The 24,499-nt window shown below is 38.7% G+C and overlaps 4 protein-coding genes across 7 annotated transcripts in view; 3 read left to right on the top strand and 1 right to left on the bottom strand.

Annotated features, from left to right (window-relative positions):
- The window catches only part of LOC121369404 (rho-related GTP-binding protein RhoA-A-like), an 18,586-nt gene extending 14,218 nt beyond the window's left edge, over nucleotides 1–4,368 (top strand). The window contains exons 2-3 of the mRNA XM_041494488.1: nucleotides 830–997; nucleotides 1,854–4,368. Coding sequence (XP_041350422.1) covers nucleotides 842–997; nucleotides 1,854–2,282 — 585 coding nt within the window. The 5' untranslated portion in view covers nucleotides 830–841 and the 3' untranslated portion in view covers nucleotides 2,283–4,368. The remainder of the gene's footprint in view (nucleotides 1–829; nucleotides 998–1,853) is intronic.
- The window catches only part of LOC121369403, a 21,163-nt gene extending 3,457 nt beyond the window's left edge, over nucleotides 1–17,706 (bottom strand). Inside the window, exon 1 of one of the 2 annotated variants that reach the window (XM_041494486.1) lies at nucleotides 16,604–17,706. In XM_041494486.1, the coding sequence (XP_041350420.1) occupies nucleotides 16,604–17,369 (766 nt within the window). In that variant the 5' untranslated portion in view covers nucleotides 17,370–17,706. Of the gene's footprint in view, nucleotides 1–1,824; nucleotides 1,958–16,603 lie in introns of those variants that run through there. The other variant, XM_041494487.1, reaches the window with a different exon arrangement.
- Nucleotides 5,315–10,441, top strand: LOC121369402 (E3 ubiquitin-protein ligase TRIM56-like). The gene has a single exon (XM_041494484.1). The coding sequence runs from the start codon at nucleotides 7,343–7,345 to the stop codon at nucleotides 9,029–9,031; it is 1,689 nt and encodes a 562-aa protein (XP_041350418.1). The 5' UTR covers nucleotides 5,315–7,342; the 3' UTR covers nucleotides 9,032–10,441.
- The window catches only part of LOC121369405 (ras-like GTP-binding protein rhoA), a 20,614-nt gene continuing 7,469 nt past the window's right edge, over nucleotides 11,355–24,499 (top strand). The window contains exons 1-3 of one of the 3 annotated variants that reach the window (XM_041494490.1): nucleotides 11,355–12,272; nucleotides 18,218–18,325; nucleotides 22,095–22,261. In XM_041494490.1, the coding sequence (XP_041350424.1) occupies nucleotides 22,103–22,261 (159 nt within the window). In that variant the 5' untranslated portion in view covers nucleotides 11,355–12,272; nucleotides 18,218–18,325; nucleotides 22,095–22,102. Of the gene's footprint in view, nucleotides 12,273–16,730; nucleotides 16,796–18,217; nucleotides 18,326–22,094; nucleotides 22,262–24,499 lie in introns of those variants that run through there. The other 2 variants (XM_041494491.1, XM_041494489.1) reach the window with 2 other exon arrangements.

Below are 24,499 nucleotides of genomic sequence, written 5' to 3'. Positions count from 1 at the left end.
TAGAGCCTGCCCATTGTCTATTAGAGCCTGTATGTTGTCTATTAGAGCCTGTCCATTGTCTATTAGAGCATGTCCATTTTCTATTAGAGCCTGTCCATTGTATATTAGAGCCTGTCCATTGTATATTAGAGCCTGTATGTTGTCTATTAGAGCCTGTCCATTGTCTATTAGAGCCTGTCTGTTGTCTATTAGAGCCTGCCCATTGTCTATTAGAGCCTTCCGTTGTCTATTAGAGCCTGTCTGTTGTCTATTAGAGCCTGCCCATTGTCTATTAGAGCCTTCCGTTGTCTATTAGAGCCTGTCTGTTGTCTATTAGAGCCTGTCCATTGTCTATTAGAGCCTGTCTGTTGTCTATTAGAGCCTGCCCATTGTCTATTAGAGCCTTCCGTTGTCTATTAGAGCCTGTCTGTTGTCTATTAGAGCCTGTCTGATGTCTATTAGAGCATTTCCATTGTCTATTAGAGCCTGTTTGTTGTCTATTAGAGCCTGTCTGTTGTCTATTAGAGCATGTCCGTTGTCTATTAGAGCATGTTTGTTGTCTATTAGAGCCTGTCCGTTGTCTATTAGTCTGTCTGTTGTCTATTAGAGCCTGTCCGTTGTCTATTAGCCTGTCCGTTGTCTATTAGAACATGTCTATTGTCTATTAGAACATGTCCATTGTCTATTAGAGCCTGTCTGATGTCTATTAGAGCCTGTCCGTTGTCTATTAGAGCCTGTCTATTGTCTATTAGAGCCTGTCTGATGTCTATTAGAGCCTGTCTGTTGTCTATTAGAGCTCTTTTTTTTTGCGTGTCTGTCTGTCTGTTCTCACATGTTGTTTGTCTTACAGACACGGTGCTCAATGGCGGAGAACCGGAAAAAGCTGGTGATTGTGGGTGACGGGGCTTGTGGGAAGACGTGCCTGCTGATCGTCTTCAGCAAGGACCAGTTCCCCGAGGTGTACGTGCCCACCGTCTTCGAGAACTACGTGGCCGACATCGAGGTCGACAACCGCCAGGTCAGTCAGTCAGTCAGTCAGTCGGGTTATATTATAAATTAGGTCAGTTAATCAGTTATTAAGTCAATCAGTCAGTCGGGTTACATTATAAATTAGGTCATTTAATCAGTTATTAAGTCAGTCAGTCGGGTTATATTATAAATTAGGTCAGTTAATCAGTTATTAAGTCAGTCAGTCAGTCAGTCAGTCGGGTTATATTATAAATTAGGTCAGTTAATCAGTTATTAAGTCAGTCAGTTAATCAGTCAGGAGTCAGTCAGGAGTCAGTCAGTCAACCAGTCATTGAGTCAGCCAACCAGTCAGTCATTCAGTGAGTCAGTCAGTCAACCAGTCAGTGAGTCAGTCAACCAGTCAGTCATTCGGTGAGTCAGTCAATGAGTCAGTCAGTCAACCAGTCAGTGAGTCAGTCAACCAGTCAGTCATTCGGTGAGTCAGTCAGTCAACCAGTCAGTGAGTCAGTCAACTAGTCAGTCATTCAGTGAACATAGTGAGAACGATTGGTTCATTCGCGAGTCGCTCACGTAAATATAATTTTGTGTAATCTATTTCTCGTCTTGCAGTAAATTAAGTATATCATTTACGTGGACATAACGGGTCACGCAAAAAGGAACCAGGATTTCTTCTTACGTAACTGAAAAATGGTTCTACATACTTCTAATTCTGAGAAGTCTGCAGTTTGTGCAACGGCAAAACTAATTACTCGACCAAAAGAAAGGGAGAAGAAGGGAATGAGCCTAAATCTGCATGTGAACACCAGAAGTCTTTAACAACATGTTGTGATCAACCTAATTTATAACCTAGTCTCAGATGTGTATCTTTATGGCCACCTGTACGAATGTATTGTTTCTCGTTGCAGGTAGAACTTGCATTGTGGGACACCGCGGGCCAGGAGGACTATGACCGACTGCGCCCCCTGTCGTATCCGGATACGCACGTGATCCTCATGTGTTTCTCCATCGACAGCCCCGACAGTCTGGAGAACATCCCCGAGAAGTGGACGCCGGAAGTGAAGCACTTCTGTCCCAACATTCCCGTCATCCTCGTGGGCAACAAGAAGGACATCCGAAACGACGAGAACGTCAAGGCCCAGTTGGCACGCAGCCAGATGAAGCCGGTCTCGTACGAAGAGGGCCGACAGATGGCGGAGCGGATCGGAGCAGCCGCCTACATGGAGTGTTCCGCCAAAACCAAGGAGGGGGTCAGAGAGGTGTTCGAAACAGCCACGCGGGCCGCGCTAAAGTCGAAGAAGAAACCCAAGTGGAAAAAGAAGTGTGCCATTTTGTGAACTGTTTGTGTTATGCTAGCCTCAAACTGTCAACTGCCACGACGAAGTTGACCAACTTTACGGTTACGTTGTAATTTTCCCAAATACCGACTTAGATGGGTGCGCTCAGATTAACGACTAATCCGTCGTAGAAGTCGTCTGCGGCGAGAATCGAGTTGTAAGAGCGTTCAGACTAGCAACTGGACAGTCGTAAAAGTCGTGACAGTAGAAAGTTGGCCAACTTTCTGCTGGCAGTTGATAGTCTGAGACTAGCATTACTGTTTTGATGGTATTAAAACAAAAAAGCTGGTACTAACAAACGTCTACAACACTCGTGAATACCATTTTACATACGGTTGTAAAATGAAAATGGATATTTTGTTTGTTTTTATAATTATTGATAAGACCCAGTGCCCTGGATACGATTCTACTTGTTGTTGTTAAAATGGAACCGGATATTTTCTCTGTTTTCATAACTGTTGATCAGGCGCAGTACCCGGAAGTACAATTTTACTTGCGGCTGTGAAAATGAACTGAATATTTTCTCTATTTTGGTAACTCGATCAAGCCCCATTACTTCGCTGTATTATAAAAAAAAATGCAGATCAGCAATATTTATTAAGCGAAAGGAAAGCGGGTTATCCACAATCAGTATTTTTATTAGTTGTTGGCTATACAACTACACTGGCGTAGCCCGGATTTCATATTGAGGGCCACCCACATTGTGTAGGAGTCGTTTTATGCAGCGACCGGCAGATCTAAGCGGTGATGACAGAAAACGAGATGCTATGGGCGATGCCTCACCCTGGCTACGCCAATCATATGAATAATTTGACCAATGGATGCATGGAAAGAAATACTCAAACTTGAACCGCACTTTGTGTTTAGAGTAAACACACTAAAATATTACTAAGTATACCACGATTTCCATAATATGTTTTTATTGGCATCCAGCAAACACTTAAAATCTCACAGGCGTCGTGACAGTTGACCAGTACAGGTCATTTCTGTTTAGTAGTTACTGAATAACCAAGTAATTGTTATTGTCTCCATGTTATGTTATATCTAAAAACGAAATTCGTGCTTGTCTGTTCTGTTGTAGAAATTTCAAGAGCTTGTGACTGAATATTTTGACGATGTTTCGTCAGAAACAGCGCAAACAGGTGTTTTGGAGATAACCACATGCATATATGATTTATATGCGATCTTTTTTAAGTCATGTGACCATATATAATGATTACACGGGTGACTTGAGACAGTGACGGTATCATACTGAACACAGAACTCACGTTGCAGTCTTGCCGATGCGTAGGTAACTCTAATTATTGCTCTAAAGACGTTATTAACTTATATTTAGATTATTTATTTTAATTGAGAAACTACCAACTATCTTGTATTTAGATATTAACTATTTTATATTTAGACACTTTCAATTATCTTATATTTAGAGATGTTAATTATTTAATATTTAGATATTTTTAATTCCAACCAAATCTAATAGGGCCATTTAAATATTCTTTTACGTGTGACATTCTGGCCATTACACATCAAGTGTATATACACTGTGCATATTGCACATATTGTACAATGTCATATTGTACATACTGTACATCTTGTACACACTGTTCACAGGTCGTTATATTACAAGGTGCCCTTTGTAAGAGGTACTACTTTATTATCCTTGTGGTATGAACGTTGAAACATCCACTGATATTTTGTGCAGTGTCAACATACATTGATGTTTTTTTTAAGACTATGCAGCATTAACTGACGTTTTTTATAGCTACGAAACGAAAGTTTGTTTTATGTACACTATGAAACGTGTAGTAACGTTTTGTATAACCTATAAAATGCACGGAGCTTCGGATCCTGGTTGGTTATGGGTATAACTCGTTCCATCGAGTAACACTAACTAAACACCCACACACTCCACCCAGGACCCGGACGCCCGTGGTAAAATACACCATGGTGTTTTGTGTCATAATGGTTTGTTGGACACTGACAGTTGTCTACCCTGTTCTTAAATTCTGTCACCTGTTTATAATATTTTTTATAAACATGATTGTTTATTGTTTGTGTTTTATCAATAAATATTATATTTATCACATACGGACGGGCCCTGTGTTTTCTAACATTGAAAATAATATTATTATTATTATTATTATTATTATTATTATACTGATATCTCAGGTGTGAACAGTATCACGTGGTTTTCTTTAGTATTAAAATGAAGTTAACGTTTCTGGAAAGTCCAAGGGAGCATCCAGTCACAGATCACAGCTATCTTCCCGTTTGGTTGACAAAAATCTGAAATATATCCATGCATGTAGTCTGCTGTTTGACTGATATTATTTCGTGGCAGACAACTTTGAAGTGGCAACTATTGGACTGAAGTTGACAGGGGAGAACATGCAGTTTGTAAACATGTGTAACTTGTTGACATTTAAGACTTTTTGGTGGTAATTCTGACCCAGTCAAATGACTAGTTTTTGTGTAAAATGGGTGCATTCTGTCCAGGTTTAGAGGGTGTGTTTGTTTAAACCAATATCCTGGGAGAAAGAGCCGGACAACAAGGGTTGTCCTTTTCAGCGTATGTTGTACCCAGGCAGGCAAAGGTACATAACCAAATCTATGGCCCTATTGGTATTAATAAAAATGCCGTAGCCACTAACACTATAATTATAGAAACATAATTGTGGTCTGTGGCCATCAGACGTTTCAGACAAATCCGACTGGCATGATGGAGAAAGAGTTATCTCCCATTAACTGTACGAAAGAAAGAAATGTTTTATTTAACGACGCACTCAACACATTTTATTTACGGTTATATGGCGTCAGACATATGGTTAAGGACCACACAGATTTTGAGAGGAAACCCGCTGTCGCCACTACATGGGCTACTCTTCCGATTAGCAGCAAGGGATCTTTTATTTGCGCTTCCCACAAGCAGGATAGCACAAACCATGGCCTTTGTTGAACCAGTTAACCAGTTATGGATCACTGGTCCGTACGAGTGGTTTACACCTACCCATTGAGCCTTGCGGAGCACTCACTCAGGGTTTGGAGTCGGTATCTGGATTAAAAATCCCAATCCGAACCCAGTACCTACCAGCCTGTAGACCGATGGCCTGCCACGACGCCACGGAGGCCGGTCTAACTGTGGACGAAACACCTCGTCTGTGAAATGTAACGTGTCGTAAAGACCAGGCTGTTTCGGACTGGACTGGTGATTTTTCATCTTTTCACTTGATTTCACCTTTACTTGTTTTATTTTATTTTAAATAAAACAATTTTATAACGGTAAAGACAGTGTTTGGTGAATTTTGATGAAGAAAAAAAAAGAAGTAAAAAAAAAAAATCAACCCAAAACCCCCGTGGTGAGTTGAAAACTAGGCGATTGAGCATTTTTCTTCATTCTGTTATAATGATTAAATGTACCAGCCTGATTCTACAGTAACTGCAAAGCCAACCTCACTGGTTCCAGATGTCACTGCCATCCTATAATGATTACCAGCCTGACTTGACAGTAACTGTAAAGCCAACCTGACTGGTTCCAGATGTCACTGCCATCCTATAATGATTACCAGCCTGACTTGACAGTAACTGTAAAGCCAACCTGACTGGTTCCAGATGTCACTGCGATCCTATAATGATTACCAGCCTGACTTGACAGTAACTGTAAAGCCAACCTGACTGGTTCCAGATGTCACTGCCATCCTATAATGATTACCAGCCTGACTTGACAGTAACTGTAAAGCCAACCTGACTGGTTCCAGATGTCACTGCGATCCTATAATGATTACCAGCCTGACTTGACAGTAACTGTAAAGCCAACCTGACTGGTTCCAGATGTCACTGCCATCCTATAATGATTACCAGCCTGACTTGACAGTAACTGTAAAGCCAACCTGACTGGTTCCAGATGTCACTGCGATCCTATAATGATTACCAGCCTGACTTGACAGTAACTGTAAAGCCAACCTGACTGGTTCCAGATGTCACTGCCATCCTATAATGATTACCAGCCTGACTTGACAGTAACTGTAAAGCCAACCTGACTGGTTCCAGATGTCACTGCCATCCTATAATGATTACCAGCCTGACTTGACAGTAACTGTAAAGCCGACCTGACTGGTTCCAGATGTCACTGCCATCCTATAATGATTACCAGCCTGACTTGACAGTAACTGTAAAGCCAACCTGACTGGTTCCAGATGTCACTGCGATCCTATAATGATTACCAGCCTGACTTGACAGTGAAGTGACGACAGCGGGTTTCCTGTCTCAATATCTGTGTGGTCCTTAATCATATGTCTGACGCCATATAACCGTAAATAAAATGTGTTGAGTGCGTCGTTAAATAAAACATTTCTCTTTCTCTCTCTCTCCGTCCCGAGGTCTCCCAGGAGATGTTATCAGTAAAACTGAATTTTACAATCACTTTGTTTAGTCTGCTTTTGTTTAGCGACACCACTATAGCACATTGGTTTATTAATCACTGACAACTGGATGTCACACATTTGGTAATTCTGACTTATAGTTTTAGAGAGGAAACCCGCTACATATTCCCCATTAACAGCAAGATATCCTTTATATGCACTTTCAGGACAGGACAGCACATACCACGGTCGGGTAAAAAATAATAATCAGAGAATGGACCAAATGAGGTGATTCGATCCTACGACGCAAGTACCTGAGGCGGGCACTCTAACGACGGAGCAACACCCCGCACAGATCACAAAGGCCGTTGAACAATGCTAGTGAGAAACTTACATGTTTGTGAATACGTATTTGAGATTTTGTATAATCGGTCCTTAACTTTTCAAAATCGATTCTTAAATTCTCAAATTCGATCAGTAATTATCTTGCCAAAATGAAACAGGTTAAGCAAGGGACCCCCCCCCCCCCTCCCCCACCTCCCTTGACGGAGACTGCACCCTCACACCGACCCTCAGCCGTATTATACCGAGTCCACGTGATCACCAGGAGATTTATTGATCTACATTCAAGTATAGTACACGTCAAGTCAAAGTCCGAGATAAACGCACTCAGTTCAGATCATCAGAAGTGAAACTAGAAACATGGCGACAGGCTCGAACGTCAGCTCCGATATATGCAGTATTTGTACTGAAAGGTTTCACTGTCCAAAACTTCTGCCGTGTTTCCACACGTTCTGTCTGGAATGTCTACGCCAATTTGTGTCGTCATCATCCAAGGACGGTCAGTTCCTGTGTCCTCTGTGTCGGCATCAAGTGACCTTACCCGAGGAGGGAGTGACGGGCTTTCAGACCAACTTCTATATTGAGTCCAGGGAGAATAAATATGCCCAGTGTGGGGGTGAGCGGTGTGGGGTGTGTGAGCAGCGAGCGACTAACTCGTGTCGTCAGTGTGAAATACTGCTGTGCGATACGTGTACAGGAGGTCACCGAATTCTTCCAGCCACGAGATCTCACGTGTTGATAACCCTGGCTGATTCCAGTACTGGGAAAACAGTTGTGTCTGTGCAGACCTATTGTGAGAAACACAAAGATGAGAAGTTGAGATTTTATTGCATGGCGTGTAATAAAACAATTTGTAGAGACTGTAAGCTAACACACCATGAAGGTCATAAGACAAAAGATATCACAGATGTTGTTGAAAAAGCCCGAACTAGCTTAGCGAAAACAAAAGTAAAACTAGAAGCGTTTAAAGCAAGAACCCGAAAATCAATTGACCAGATAGATGATAACAATACTGAAACGTCTAAGCGTGTAAACCATTTGAAAGAAGAAATAAACAAGCTTGCTGATTCACTGGTTGACATGATAAATGATGCGTCGCGTAAAGAGACAGACAGACTGACAGACATAGACAAAAAACACGGAAAGAAATGTTTCGATGTTCGGTATAGTTTAACACAAAGAGTATGTTTTCTACAGAGTCAAATAGATCACACGGATGCCATGTTGAATCAGGGACTTGAATGTGATGTGTTGAAAGCTGACAGCGAGATGAAGCAAAGACTCGCAGAAATAGAGAAAGAACAACTGCTTGACTCAGATTTTGAGTTTAAACCTTTGAACATTTCTGCCATTCCATCAGTAACTTCAGGTGTGCTGCAGGTTGTCCAGAGTGCTGTCAGGAACACCGTGCCACATGCGTTCCCGGTTTTACGCGAGACTACTTTACTTAAGGGATTGAAATTAAAATATGGTGCGGGACCTGTGCATTCTCTCAGTTTCACGAGAAGTCAAAATGTTCTAAGTGTGCAAGGACATGACTGCCACCTTTGTCTCTTTGAGAAATCAAAATCACGGCCAACATGGACATTTAGAGTATATCTGGACGAGGTGATGAATGAAGGAGTTGAAAGTGTGATAGAGAAGCACAACAGACACCACCCAGACAACAAAATACCCGCACGGGATTACACAGACTTGAAGAAACCATTTCCGTACAAGGACACAAATAACAATGGAGACACCTGCTGGGTTATCAAGGAGCATAACTGGGTTGGTATTGAAACCGACAGCGGAGATGTTCGAATATTGACCTTCAACCCATTTGCTGAACCTGGACAAGAGTTCAAACCTGTAGATGTGTGCTGGGGTAACAAACAGGAAATCTATATTGTGGACAGCCGGACATGTGCGATTATTGTATACAGTCTTCAAAAAGGATTTGAAAAACTATCAAAAACCTTCGGTGTCACGGCTGTGGCTATGGACAGAGAAGGAAAACTGTGGGTTGGTAATTCAAATGGACGGATTGTTATTTGCAGTGTAGACTAATTCCAAACTATAGTCCTCCCCACGGGTAACGCCGTTTTCTTCCTATGGTATTTGTACTACAAGATATTTATTTCTGAGCAGATTGTTTTCTAAATGGCACACAAAAATAGTATTTTTTTCTATCCAAAACACTTTTACTTTTCTTCTTACGTCAAATCAAACTGAAATTATTATTTAAAAAAAAATCTTTCATGAAGGCTGGAACAGGCTAAGTCCAAGTGTTGAATAAGTTTCTAATGAATTTGTTAAAGCTGTGGTCTTTAGTTACCACGATATATACCATCGTTTACTATTGAAAAACTTAGTATGTATTTAGGAATTAACTATTTGCATCATGAAGAATAATAAAATGAGATATTTTGTCATGTTTCAATATAACGGCCTACATCACTTACTTTATACGGTGTTTAAAAGCAATATGCACGTGTTTCTTCTTTCAAGCTTCGTAAAGCATTTTGAATAGATATTTAAAAGCAATATGCACGTGTTTCTTCTTTCAAGCTTGGTAAAGCATTTTGAATAGATATTTGGCAACTTGCCGATTAATGAAACCAAACATTTTTAATTCACCACTGTAAAATGGTTAGCAATAACCAACATATTGTACGGTTGACTATAGCCTCATTTTCGAAACCTAATACCGTATTACTCTGCATGGTGTAAACTGTAATTTCCTAACCTTTTACCAAGTTTAAAGCAACACAAATGTGTAAATAATTAGCAATAAGCAAAATAATAAGGGTTTAAAACCAATAATTAATTGTTTGTTTTAGTCTCCCTCTGGCTGTAAAAATAACGTAGCGTCCACCGAGAACGACGTATCGCACCTCAGAAGTACCCCTTTAGGATTTAAAGACTTATTTCATTTGACAGCTTATCGCAGAGTCTTCAGGGCCGACGGTGGGGCGGGTTATAGGATCGAGGCCTTTCGGTGGACTCGATGTTTTGTTTGCTGGTCACAACAGGTGCCCTACGACTGGTACATCAAAGACGAAATGATTTCGTTATCAAACCTCTGAAGCTGTATTTAACAGTTCTTGACTTGACACGTAACAATGAAATTTTGAGGAAAAATGGCACCAATTTTCTTTTTTTAAATCTCCAAGGCCTAAGCTTTAAAATGGTGTATGTTGCCTGCTTTCTTTGTTAAATTCCCACGGGAGATGATTTGGACAACTGGCCCTGGACCTTTTCACAAAGCGGCCTCAATTTGAGTTGCATGCTTAAATGCCCTGTATTTAACTATTGTTTAGTTTTCTCACTAGTGTTTACTTCTAAATGAGTGCGCGGTCGATCTGGGGTCGATCCCCTTCGGTGGGCGCATTGGGCTATTTCTCGTCACAGCCAGTGCACCACAACTGGTATATCAAAGGCCGTGGTATGTGCTATCCTGTTTATGGGGTGGTGCATATAAAAGACCCCTTGCTACTAATGGAAACATGTAGCAGGTTTCCTCTCTATGACTGTGTCAAAATGACCATATATTTGACATCCAATAGCCGATGATTAATAAATCAATGTGCTCTAGTGGTGTCGTTAAACAAAACAAACATTTTTTTTTCTAAATGATTGTCACATCCGCAGAACTATAGTGAGCCTGTTTCATTTATTAAAGCAAGCGCATAAATTACATTAATGTTTATTTCAATTAATTTTTGTTTATTTTTAATGAAATACAAGTGCCCCGAAAATGGTGAAAATGCCCCAAAAGTGTTTGGTCTACCATGCCTTGCCAAATTTCTAGGGAAATCACTAATAAGATATAAAAATAAATAAACAATGATATGTGGTTATTTACTTGGAGTGATGTCCTGTATCACAGGTTAAACAAACGTTTTATATATATATATATATATATATATATATATATATATATATATATATATATATATATATATATATAATCAAAACAAAGAAAAAACAATAAACAAACTTTTGAAAACAAAATTGAGTATTTCAGGGAACGTGCAGAAAAAAAGGTATTTTAGTTCGGCTTTTGTATTGTATTGTGTATATATATATGTTTGTAAACACCTCAATGTAACACCGTTTGGTGTTCTGAGTGAATAAAGTTCTGTTCTGTTCTGTTCTGTTCTTTTCACCTTCATTACTGGGTGTGTTGTTTTTGTGTGAGTGTGTGTATGTGGGGGGAGGGGTGACTCCATTCAGCCCTACGAGTGTAGATACAATGGTATGTATGCACTATGTTCACATACATAGTCATAATAAAAAATACATCGGAAAAATTCGGGCTGTGTTTGTTTGTTTTCTAGTTGGGATCAGGTTCCCTGGAAAATAATGTTTCTAAACTTAAAAAACATTTTGAACTGGTTTGGATATAGCACTTTTATTTGATTTTGGTGGCCAACTAACACAGTATTGGTCTAAATATATTCATTAATGACTAAAGGTAAGCCAACAGGCTAAACACATAGTAAAAAGTAGTGGAGTTATAATTATGCTAATTTAAAAACTGAGTTTTAATATCTACATAATGTTTGTATTGTATAATGTACAATATCATAGAAAGTGTTCGCTTTCCTCAGTAGTTAATAATACACAGCACTGACTTGTTTAATCTTAAATTTACCAATACAGTGACACCATATGACACACCTCCCCAATGTATAACAAAATATTATCCATACTTTTATCACCGTCATGTCCTAGAAGGAAGGGTTGGCGTAAGTCGACACTTGCGCCCATGACAGCCGTGCGGTACAACAGCTTGCTCTGAACGTGCACGTTAAATCTCTTGTTCCTGTTATCACCAACTACTATGATCCAGGGTTTAAAGAATGCTCGGTGACATGTTTGAAACATTACTAAGTAAATATATATTATCGTTTCTCTATGTGTGAGTGTTCCTCGTGTAACCTTTCAAGGAGTGGTATATCAAACCATGACGTTTTCAGTTTAAAAAATAGTTCTATTATTAAAATATATAGGTCGAGAGTTGAATACAAATAGTTCTGCTATGTGCAAAATGACGAGTGGGATATTAGGAACTTGTTTGGGCGCCCGTGTATTCACTTTTACAGAGACCCACACAATGACGCGGTGTTGTATCTGTCGTAAAGGCTGCGGTGTCTGTGCGTGTCTGTACGGTATACCACTGACACGGGTACGAGATCTATATATAGAGACAGAACAGACGGAGAGGAGTCCACAAACCTGCATGTAGGAAGTTATAGAAAGTAGAAGCCGTGACGGACAAGTTACTCAACACAGTGAACAGTCGGTGAGTATTTCAAGCGTGTTCATCTATAATATTATAGTCGTATATGTAAGTCAGAGTAGCAGAATGCTTCTTATAGGTTCCAGTGTATCAGATCAATTTCTATTGTGGATAATGTTAAGGTTTGCTAATACAACTGATATAAGCAGTGTATCAACACACCCAGGCAGTACACCATTACAAAGTGTAGCATTTTGCATTAATTTGAATCTACCTGCAAGAAAATTGGGGGTCACATATCATTTAAGATATTTCATAGTATAGTATAGTTTATTAGCTTTAAGCCTTACGGCTCATAGGCATATACATATACATTCAATAAACAATAATACAAACAGATAATATATACAATGGGTGATTGTGTAATTGGAGGATGGACGTTTGAGAAATTTACCGAGATTACATAGTTCTTTTCTGTTTTGAACTGATAATAATTGTACAATTTTAAACATAGATGGTTTAAACCAATAATATTTTGTTATGTAAGTAATTCGTAAACCTGTATACAATGGACATATCAGAATAAAATGATATTCGTCTTCTATATCGTCCTTATTGCACAATTTACATTTTCTTTCAGATCTTTCTATACCATAATATCTTCCTTGTTCAATGAGCAATTGATGGGAAGATACACGACATTTTGTAATAAGCGTGGCATAACATTCAGGAATTGATATTCTAAGATAATATTGCAAACAAAAAGTGTCTATCAGCAGTTTATATAGATGTACATCTTGGAGATTTGTCGTATTGTAAACATTTTTAAAATGAGTTAGCTCTCCGAAACCTTTTGATAGTAGTAAATATCTTACTGGTCCGACAATTAGAGGGATTCATGTGTTCGTATCTTCTAACGAACATTTTTAAAATTTCAACCAATAGTTAATTTTTCGCATATACTTAAAGGAACTACTGTCAAAACAACTACATTTGTGGTGTATTTCTTACCAAACGTTTATCAATCCAGAAAAACTTTTGATAGTAGTTAAAAACACTATCTAGGTATAAAAAAAACGTGTACCTTGGCATAGATAGACAATTAGAAATGATTCATACATGTTCTGCCCTAACATATACCCTTCATATAGTACGATTCCAAGGTAATTAAAACAATACAAATTTCAATGGTTTGTAGTAATTCCATGATTCAAACAGTTATTTAACTATTTTCTAATTTTTTTTGTTTTATAATACTGATGTTAAAGGAACTCTGCATAGAGCCAAGTTCTGTCTACTGTCTCTGATAAAAGAACATTTGTGTCAGTGTACATTACAAGAACACAACAAAATTCGTTTAAAAAACATAAGCCCATATGTACTCATTTTCAAAATCATTAATCATGAGAAAACAAAATGAAAACGCTTCACCTATTTCGCAGTTTTATAATTTAAAATACTAGAAACATAAGACTATACTTAAAAACGTGTAACTTCGTGTCCTTATTAATTTTATAGATTATAGATTACCGGTATTCTTGAAATGTGATTCATACATTTTGACTACTGCCCTGAGATATCTTGCCCTACCCACGTCAGTGATATAGTAAACTTATACATTGCATTCCCCAAATCATATTCCAACGTAACACGACACTCAAAACGGAAATAATCAACAAAAAAGATTTATTTTCAAAATGGTAGTTTTTGTCATTTGATTTTATAAAATCCATGAAATTCTTTAGTTCAAAAAAGTTATTTTACCAAGTATTTCGCTGAATACAACGGCACGTCGCGGTTTTTCAGGGATCGATATATTGTAACACTAATGTAATCCATTTTGTACGTATATGCATAGAGCACATTACCAAATATCTTATGAATCCTTAGTACTGTCTTTTAAAAAAAAAGTGTCGTCAGCATACATTACAAGAAACAACGAAATGGACGTGTAACTGGACAGCTGGCTCACATAAGCCCTAAGTAAACGCAACTTTTTCGTTTTTTTTGCCTAAAATCACTATTAGCCGATCTAAATAATAAAAATTACAAAAAAAGACACGAAAAACGCTTCACCGATGCATATATGAACTTTTACAATTAAATTTCTGAAACATTTAAGTGACTGATATGTGAGTAAACATGTCTTCAAACCGTACCCACTCAACGATTTTTTTATTATAATTTTGCCGGTAATACCGGAACGTGCTAAAGGTTAAATAATAGTTTACATCGATTTACACTATCAAACGCTTTTCTATAGTCTACAAAACAGCAATACAATTTCTTTTTACTCGCCAACATTTTCATAATAACAGCATGGAGTGCAAAAAATCGCATCAGTTGTGCCGTAGCCTGGTTTAAAACCAAACTGGGCATCTGTAATAACATCGTTTTCGTCTGACCACTTTAACAATCTATTATTTGAAATTGCAGTGAAATGTTTTTCCAGAGAGCTGACAAGTGTAATACCTCTGTAATTATTTGTATCATTTACGTTACCTTTCTTATATAGAGGAATTACAATACCTTCCTACCAACTTGAAGGAAATATCCCACTATCAAATATAACATTAAAAATTCGAGTCAAAAAAGGAACAAATACATCTTTGAACGTAATAAAATATTCATTAAGTAAATGGTCTTTTCCTGGTGATTTTCGTGATTTTAAATGTCGTATTACTGTGTGAACCTCTTCTTTAGTGATTGGGCAGTCGAGCTCTGCGCAAGTGCCCTCGTCGTGTTCTTCTGCAGCATCTGGAGGGTCGTCTGTATTACTGGCTAAATCTTTAAAATGTTTTTAAAAATCATCCAGAGATAAATCTGTTTTCGGTTCACGTTTGCGCTTTTTAAATAAACTAAAGAACTGCCGAGGATTACATTTTCTTAGGAAACCAATCCTATTGCCTTCAAATCTCAAGTAATTTCTTTTAACTCTACGCTCACAAGTCTTGTATATACGTTTAGCTAAAACTAAAGCTTGCCTATTGTTTACATTACGTTCAGTATTAAAAACATGCAAAGAATTTCGATAACCATTTTGTAATGTTCTGCATCTATCATCAAACCATTGCTTATTAGTGTGAACAGATTTCACGTGTGTATGGCTATGGAACAGCTTGGATGTTTTCAAACAGTATGGCTCAAAAATGTCATTAATTAGAGATGTAAAGTCCACAAGCCCTTCGCTGACAGACGTTTCGGATGACTGCATGTTGTCAATACACTCATGCATGTCACTGGATTTCTCATACAGTTTTCGCTTCATTTCCTCTAATTTGTCAGCGCTCCATACGTAAGATGTAGAAACTGATACGTCATCAACAATAGGACCGCAGTCATGAAGTTGTTTACAGTTCATAGTAAACGCTATAGGTGCATGATCTGACCACTCATTAAAATCGCACACATGCAATGTTCAGAAATTGTATCCACGTTATCTTTGTGTTCAAGAACGTAATCTATTACACTTGAACCTAAATGGTTGTAAAAAGTAAAACGGCCACATTCGTCACCTGGCAAACGACCATTGCTTATGCGTAAACCTGTAGTTTTACACAACGTTATTAATTTTCTACCAAAAGAATTAACGGTGGCGTCTTCGGTTACACGTTTCTTCATCGCCCTGTCAGCGTCATACATCATAAATTCCGATAAAATATCTAATACTGGTTTACCTACAACGTCTGTTTCTAAATAGTCAACCTGATTGCCCACACGACTGTTAAGGTCACCAGCAACAATAACTGTACCAAGTTCACAGAACTCGCAAACATCATTCAAAATACAATCAAATATATCGCTGTTGTATATCTTATAAAACACGTTGTTTTCATGGGTTAAGTACGAGAAGCATAGATACACATTAGACGAAAATAGTTGTTCGATTTTAAACCAAATTAATGAATCTTCGACATATTTTACAATCGAAACTACACGTGATAAAACTTGCTTGTACAACACGACAAGACCCCCACCTTTACCTTTACTTCTAGGAAAACACTTGCATTCATATTCCTTATTGAATAACTCTAGATCTAGTTCGGTATCGCTTTTGATCCAACATTCACATAGAAATATAATGTCATATTGCATTAATAGTTCAACAAATTGCTTATCATAAAATTTATTTTCAACGTTCCTGTTTATGTTCCACGATAAGACCCGAAGTTGTCCTACCTCCTCGTTTTCCTACGCAGTTGATACTGACAGTTGAGTAGGGGATTTATACAAAACATTGTCAATATAAAGTTTGTTATACACAAGTCGTGTGTCGTGTCCTTGCTGTCGCTTTTCTTTCATGACTTTGCGCAGTTCTTTACGCTGATTGTTTATTTCAGGTGGAAAATGCTCATTGATATAAAAGTTTGTACCTTTCAATTCCCGCGACCTACCTTTTACGTGTTGTCGTTGTTTGCAGTCGCTAAACTTTGCAACAATCGCTCGGGGTTTGAATCGGCCACCCATCCTGTGAACTCTTTCGAACTTCACGTTGGCGGTTTCTGCTTTGTCCATTTTGAGATTGACTTCAAGGAATTCGCGAAGGACGTTTTCTGTCATGTCAGGCGTCTCGTTGTCTTTCTCGGGTATGTTGGCAAAGATTAGATTGTCTCGCATGGAGCGTGACTTTAAATCGACAATTTCACTCTTGAGGCTTTTGTTCTCGGCTTCTACACCGGTTACACGGTCCGCTAAATCACTGAACTGAAATTCAAAACTGTCAGCCCTGTCGTTAAGTTTTTCTAACATCTCTTCCGTTTTTAACTGACTTTTATTAATATCAGCTCTTACTTTAGAAAGTTCTTTTTCAAATTCAGTCATTTTAGCTTCAACACACTCTAGTTTTTCTAACTTCTTTGCAACCACATCCACTTTTTGATCCAACGCGTGAATAGCGTTTGTTAGCGTAATTGCCCAGGGTGGGGGTGACAAATCGATCTGGCCTGTTGGTGCGGACATCATGGGCGAATTTAACAAATGCATATATTGCTGGCTGTTCATCGTTGGTGTAGATGTCATTGGCTGCTGTGCGTATTCGTTTGGAGTAGCGCCGTGTAATACACTGTTTGTTTCATTGAGAACACTACTCACCAACTTGGGCTGGCTATTGTCACTACTGTCCGAACTGCTGTTTTCCTTCTTCTTCTTTCTTTTACCCATTTAGAACCTTTTCCACAACAAAATCACAAATACTTGAGCATACCATTCAATTTCAACCGGTTTCCTCACCTAAGAATGACTTCACGAATGAATAAACAAAAAAATCACCGGAGCTCCAAAACACAACCTCTTGTCAAGTCGCTGTTACATAGTGCGGCTAAGTCATGAATGTTTTATTAACAACCCCCAGTTTTGCTGAAAATCGCAATTTCCTTTCTATGAGTACCTTGCAGTGCTTTCAACATATTGTATACACTTATAAGAAATAAAAGTGTATAAGTGTATTTATTTATTGCTAACGGATTTGCACAAATAATCAATGTGACATATTACTACAACCCAGGGGCCTCTGCTAGACAACAAAGTATCCTCTTTGTAAGTCTTTTTGCATTGTACTATAGAGATATGGGGCCTAATTCACAAAGCTCTCTTAGGCTCTGCTAGACAACAAAGTATCCTCTTTGTAAGTCTTTTAGCATTGTACTATAGAGATATGGGGCCTAATTCACAAAGCTCTCTTAGGCTCTGCTAGACAACAAAGTATCCTCTTTGTAAGTCTTTTAGCATTGCACTGCGAGATCGCAAAGTTGCGAGAGTTTAGTGAATTAGGCCCCTGAGCCACAAATGTTTTGACCCCGTCAATATTTGCTGGTGCACCTAAAAGCACTGGAAGTTGACACGGAAGTTATTTCTTCGGTACATTACAACCTCGTAGCGCTAGTTACCACTGTCGGCCTGCACGTCGACGATCATGGAGTTGTAGTAAACACACTCGTGCTAAGTATTCTCTACAAAGTGCTGTTTTACAGTTTTATCTTCATTATCTTGTTGCTTTGTTTTACACACAGTAAACGTATATCGCCCGAGATGTAGTGTGTCGCAGGATCAATCGGCCTTGGTGGAGCCATCGTTTCTTGTCCCGTTCCAACCAGTATTCCTTGACTAGCATATCAAAGGTATCTACAGTTCCGGCTATGCAAAATGCTTATAAAATATCCTTTGTTTGTATGTATCATCAGCGGGCTTGTCTTTAAGTGTAAAAACAAACCCCAACCAAACCCACGTCAGCAAACGTATGTCTGTGTTTTGTAACACCGAGTTATATCAAAACCTAGGTTTAACATTGGTTAACGCTGAAACACTTGACCAAGACTCTCACATGTATGTGTTTTACCCGTGTTACCCGGGTTACCCGGAGATCTGGAAAGGGACATAAGCGAGGGATAGTTTACACTTCATCACTTTGAAGCTGATACCTCCTTACCGGTATATTATTAACATTCGCGCACGACATGAGGGCTTAGCTACCTCCTCACCCTCTGGAGCAAACCTTCATATTCGGGCAAAATTTATGGAGATGTTTTGACAAAATGAGCTGGTCTGAAAACGTTTCACCATGTATTTCCATCATTCTACTCACAGTATTAGTTATAATCCATGTCAAATACGTACAGAACCCTACATAGCTGTTGGTAATAATGCACAGATGAATAAACGTTCTTATTGGCATTCCCCTTTAATTATTACATAATAATAATAATAAAAAAAGATGGGACGCGTACGCCTGCGGGCACCGAGACAACTTGTTTCAAATTTTCAAAACTGGCGGCCTATATTGCCCCCCCCCCCCCCTTTATTAAGACGAAACAAACACGAAACTATGTAATTATAAGACTGCAGTCTATGATAGACGTTTATTGCTTTGATATCGGTGGTAACCGATCAACTTTCATTACTAAAGTCCGAACCAAATTGTTAACAACTACAATAAATTACTCTCCTACCTTTAATTACTGTTACATTTCCCCCAAATTTTGTCCAGACACAAGTTGTGAAAAAAACATTATAGTGACACAGATTCCACATATGAGACTGTAACGATGTCGCCAGTATTGACTTCGCTGAGATAGTATAGGGAAAAATACATGCAGTTTTCTGCCGTCTGCCATTTTTTTTTTATGGAATACTTTTCAAGAGGGGTGAAAGCCTCCAAAATATGTGACATAATTAATATAAAATCAATGATCTCTAGTGGTATCATTAAATAAAATAAAAAATAATAATAATAAAATTAATATGACGTCATCACGTTTTCGTTTATATCATAACATGTTATGACGTTGTTAGATTAAGTTATATCCTTTCACCTCTCTTTGAGAATATTCCATAAAAAGTCAAAATGGCAGCTGGCACAAAATTACAAGCTTTTTGCCCTATGCGATCTCAGCGAAGTCGATATAGGTGACATAGTTAATATCTAGTATGTGGAATCTGTTTCATTGTAATGGTTTTTTCAAGATGTCTGTCTGGACAAAATGTGGGTTAAATCTAACGAAAATTGTACCACGCTTTGGTGTCGGTCCCTTTGATTTTACCCGTGGTGTATCCCATAGTTAGACCACGGGCGTGTCTGACCTAAATTTTAGCGATTGCTGAATGGCTGAAGAAAGTTACGCCTACAGGTCACATATAGTTCAGCAGGAAGTAAATTAGAACATTGTTTTAAAAAGTAACACTTCACTAACATTACTAATAAAGCTACAATATAAATATGTAATGGGGGCGTGGTACAAGCTAGTTACATCATCCTTTTCCGAGAGATTTGTCTAGATAGACCACGGTTATTGCGGCCGTTGAGTGACTATAACATAAAGGTAGGAGAGCAATTTTTCGTAGTTGTTAACAATTTGGTTCGGACTTTTGTACTTGCTGTTTTCGTGCAGTTCATACACCATGAAGAAAATGCTTATTTTTACTAATTTAATAAATACCCAAACGGTCCCTCAGAACAGGGGAATTATTTTCCATATTTTCTCAGGGTGAAATATTTCTGTAGTGGTGTAATGTACAATATTATTGGATTATTTGCAATCTAATTAAAATTAGTTCCACTATTACATGTGGATCTAACAGCAGCCCGTTGGAGCTCATGTCCAGTTGACATTTCATTTGACCAATCAAAACCTTACTTGCAAAATCATGCCAGTGATTTGAAAAGAATTTTAAAACATTCGAGATTATGCCGAGGATATACGAAATAATTCGGGTGAATTACGAAGTATGCCGGAAACTAATTGCAATATAAAATTTTATATAAAATTCGTGTCGACGAACCCCCCCCCCCCCCCCCAAAAAAAAACAACGTTATGGTATAGCCATAAAATCTGTTTATAATAGTATACAATCCAAAATTTATTACTGCACTTTTTCCCCTGTTTTTTCAATGTTGAAATAGACCAACAAGTTCGCCTATTGCATAAATAGTCTCGCCCGATATTTTTAGAATTTGTATGCTCCCGAATAACGCTATAAAAGGTGAAGTGTAATTGGTCGATATTTAAATTGTTATTTATAGATGAAATGTCACCTGGACATGGGAGTCCACGCAATGCTGTTAGATCTACTGGGTAGACCCAGTAGAGCTAATTTTAATCAGACTGGATTATTTGACGCTTACAAATCAAGGACTTTGTCGGTACTAAATATACGTCATCACAACTTGGCAAACACAAAATGATGTCATGTGGTTTACAGAGATTGCGTTCAGTACTGTTTTAGTGTTAAATTTATTACAAAATGTTATTTTAATGCAATTCATTATATATACTGTTAGCAGAATAAAAATAACTTTTGTCTTCAAAAATGATCTGTGAATGTTATTGAAATACAAAGTTATAGCAATACTCAGAACAGTGTGTAAAGTGGTTTAGCCTACATGTAGCTTACGTGCATGTGCGTCTAAAATAAAGGCGTTTAGAGAAAATATTGCTGGGGTAATAAATGGAATAACAAACTCGGTATCAGTTATTATCAAATTTATGTCCCGAGTGAAATAATTTTCATTTGTCACGACTAAAACTTATTTCACTCGGGACATAAATTTGATAATAACTGGAAACTCGTTTATTATCCTCTATATATCGCTGGCGCTTTGTTGTTCGTTCGCCACGAACATGGTAAATAATTGTTGCGTCAAGGGGTGGATCTAATTATACAGTCGTGCTAAAAAAACAAGAAGACAAACGGGCATCTTGTCTAAAGGGGATGGGGTTCGAACACCCCCACCCCTCGCCCTTTATTCGCTTCTGTAGTGGGTTCAAATGGTCTCTGAAAATACGTTCACAGTTCATAGCTCTGCGATACTGACGTAAAACACAATTTTGCTGCCGAAATTATCCATGAAAAAAAGTTACTTTGAACAAACCCAGCGAAAAACCACCTCGAGGGCAGGTTTAAACAAGCAATACAATTGTAACCCAGGGTTAAACTAGGGTTATTGAAAACCAGACGTGAAATGCACAGTGAACATGACTCCGGATTTAACCTAGGTTTAAACTATGTTTCCAAAACCCACCGATAACCCAAACATATGAAATAGGCCCCTGTAGTTTACAAGTGCCGATGTGTTGTTAAACCAACATTACCTGTCTTTCCATATCGAATAAAATATTTGTCCTACTGTAAAAAGTATGCAAATAATAAATTCCACCATAACCGCCACGAATTTGCCTTCTACATGACTGTACAATAATTATATATAATTACTAATTAGTCACAGGAAGTGTAATTAGGGAAGCTGTCACTGTCGAAGGTACCGTCGCACGACAAAACAAGTAACAGTGGTAGATGGTGCGGCTGTAAACTGATCTAGACGAACGATGTATGTTGTTTAGTAGTCAGTAGCTCATGTGTGTTCAATGTTGCTGTCATTGTTCTGTCTTTTAGCTTTGCAAATGGCTCAAACGTCTCTCAAACGACTGGTTCTTGTTGGCGACGCAAACTGCGGTAAAACCAGTCTAGTTCTGGCGTTTACGAACAACGAGTTTAGACCGGAACTTCTACCCACCGTGTTCGATCACCATACCGTGGAGCTAAACATCGACAACACACAGGTACATCACGTATATAGTCACCTGTCTAAACATCGACAACACAGGTACATCACGTATATAGTCACCTGTCTAAACATCGCCAACATACAGGTACATCACGTATATAGTCACCTGTCTAAACATCGACAACACACAGGTACATCACGTAATAGTCACCTGTCTAAACATCGCCAACACACAGGTACATCACGTATATAGTCACCTGTCTATAACTAAACATCGACAACATACATGTACATCACGTATATAGTCACCTGTCTAAACATCGCCAACACACAGGTACATCACGTATATAGTCACCTGTCTAAACATCGCCAACACACAGGTACATCACGTATATAGTCACCTGTCTATAACTAAACATCGACAACACACAAAAACATGAACATATTAGATGTGTTTTTCAAGAAATCCGTGTTTGATCTGAGATATAATCAGGGACGGGACGTAGCCCAGTGGTAAAGCACTCGGCTGATGCGCGGTCGGTCCATGGTCAATACCCGTCATGGACTCCATTAGGCTATTTCTCGTTCCAGCCAGGCACTACGACTGATATATCAACGTCCGTGGTGTATACTATCCTGTCTGTGGGAAAGTGCATACAAAAGATTCCTTGCTACTAATGGGAAAATGTAGCGGGTTTCCTCGCTAAGACTATGTCAGAATGACCAAATGTTTGACATCCAGTAATCGATGATTTATAAATTAATGTGCTCTAGAGGTGTCGTTAAAAAAAAAAAACTTTAACTTTAAAAAATAACCTGTTCTGGGCCCTAGTTCTGAAAGTCTATGTTTTTAAATGATGCAGCGATGTAATATAAGATACATCCGTGTTACTTGTAATATTTGTCCACTCAAGCACGAAGGGGCCACACTTGGTGACGTTATAGCTGGAGGCTAACGGGTTTAGTTTAATATTATGGCGAAAGAACGTGTTTAACTGAAATTTAACACCGCAAAACAGCATGCGTATATTGTTGGTAAGGGATTTTTTTTTTTTTTTTTTTTTTGAAATGAAAACATGATAGCAATGGCTTTCTCTATTATGTGCTGTCAGGTAACGACCATGCTACTAACTGAACAGACAGTCACATTGCTGAACAGGTCGAACTCCGCGGAGTCACTCGGATCGACTATTAAAACTTCGAGAGAAATCTCGTGTGCCAATTGTAGGGGACCTCATTGCTCGCATGCAAAGGAGTGCCCTGGTTATCAGCGGGCGGTCCGCATCATGGCAGCTAGACCTGCTCCCAAAGGTTCGACCCAGGGGATAAATAGTCAAACAGCTGCGTCTGACGTGAAACCAACTAATAAGACTGAGTCATCAGTCAGTACAGCTGCCGCTAAAATTAATACTACTAAAACGTATGCCGGCGCGGCTTCAGGGACCAAAATTTCTTCTTTAGATTCAAACATTACAGCTCTCGATTTGGTTAGGGTAATTTCTGGTTTATTTTTGACAAGAGAGTTAGACAAGGTCCCGCATACAAAATGTTATTTAGATGATGTCATTAGAGCGTCTAGAGACGCCTGTGAGGTAGTGAACCAACATTTAGCTTTGCGGATTGACCCCGATGCCATTGAGAAGCGTAGTTTCTCATGGTACGGGGCCAAAGAAGTTATTATGGTGGAAAGTAGGAGCAACAATAGTGTAGATTAGCTTTATAGTTAATTCTGCAGCTAGAATTGCTCCACTTCCATCATGTCAGTACATAATAATAATAATAATAATATTAATAATCAAAATAATTTTGTAGTTGGTAAGAGCAGGGACCTAACCATTCTTCAGTGGAATGCCAGGGGGCTTAGGGCTAATGGCCAGGAACTCAAGAAATTCCTAGATACTAATACCGATATTGATATTATCGCTATTCAAGAGACCTTACTTCCTAAACTGACTCCTAAAGATATTAGACATAAACCTTTTATAGAATTTAAAATTCCGGGCTATGTTGGTAGTCTGGACAGTTGCAGAACTCGTGACAGCGGACAGTTGGTAGTCTGGACAGTCGCAGAACTCGAGACAGCGGACAGTTGGTAGTCCGGACAGTCGCAGAACTCGTGACAGCGGAAAGTTGGTAGTCTGGACAGTCGCAGAACTCGTGACAGCGAAAAGTTGGTAGTCTGGACAGTCGCAGAACTCGTGACAGCGGACAGTTTGTAGTCTGGACAGTCGCAGAACTCGTGACAACGGACAGTTGGTAGTCTGGACAGTCGCAGAACTCGAGACAGCGGAAA

This window comes from Gigantopelta aegis, chromosome 3, assembly GCF_016097555.1.
Source record: "Gigantopelta aegis isolate Gae_Host chromosome 3, Gae_host_genome, whole genome shotgun sequence".
NCBI classification, from domain to species: domain Eukaryota; kingdom Metazoa; phylum Mollusca; class Gastropoda; order Neomphalida; family Peltospiridae; genus Gigantopelta; species Gigantopelta aegis.
This window is presented reverse-complemented; position numbering and strand designations above follow the sequence as displayed.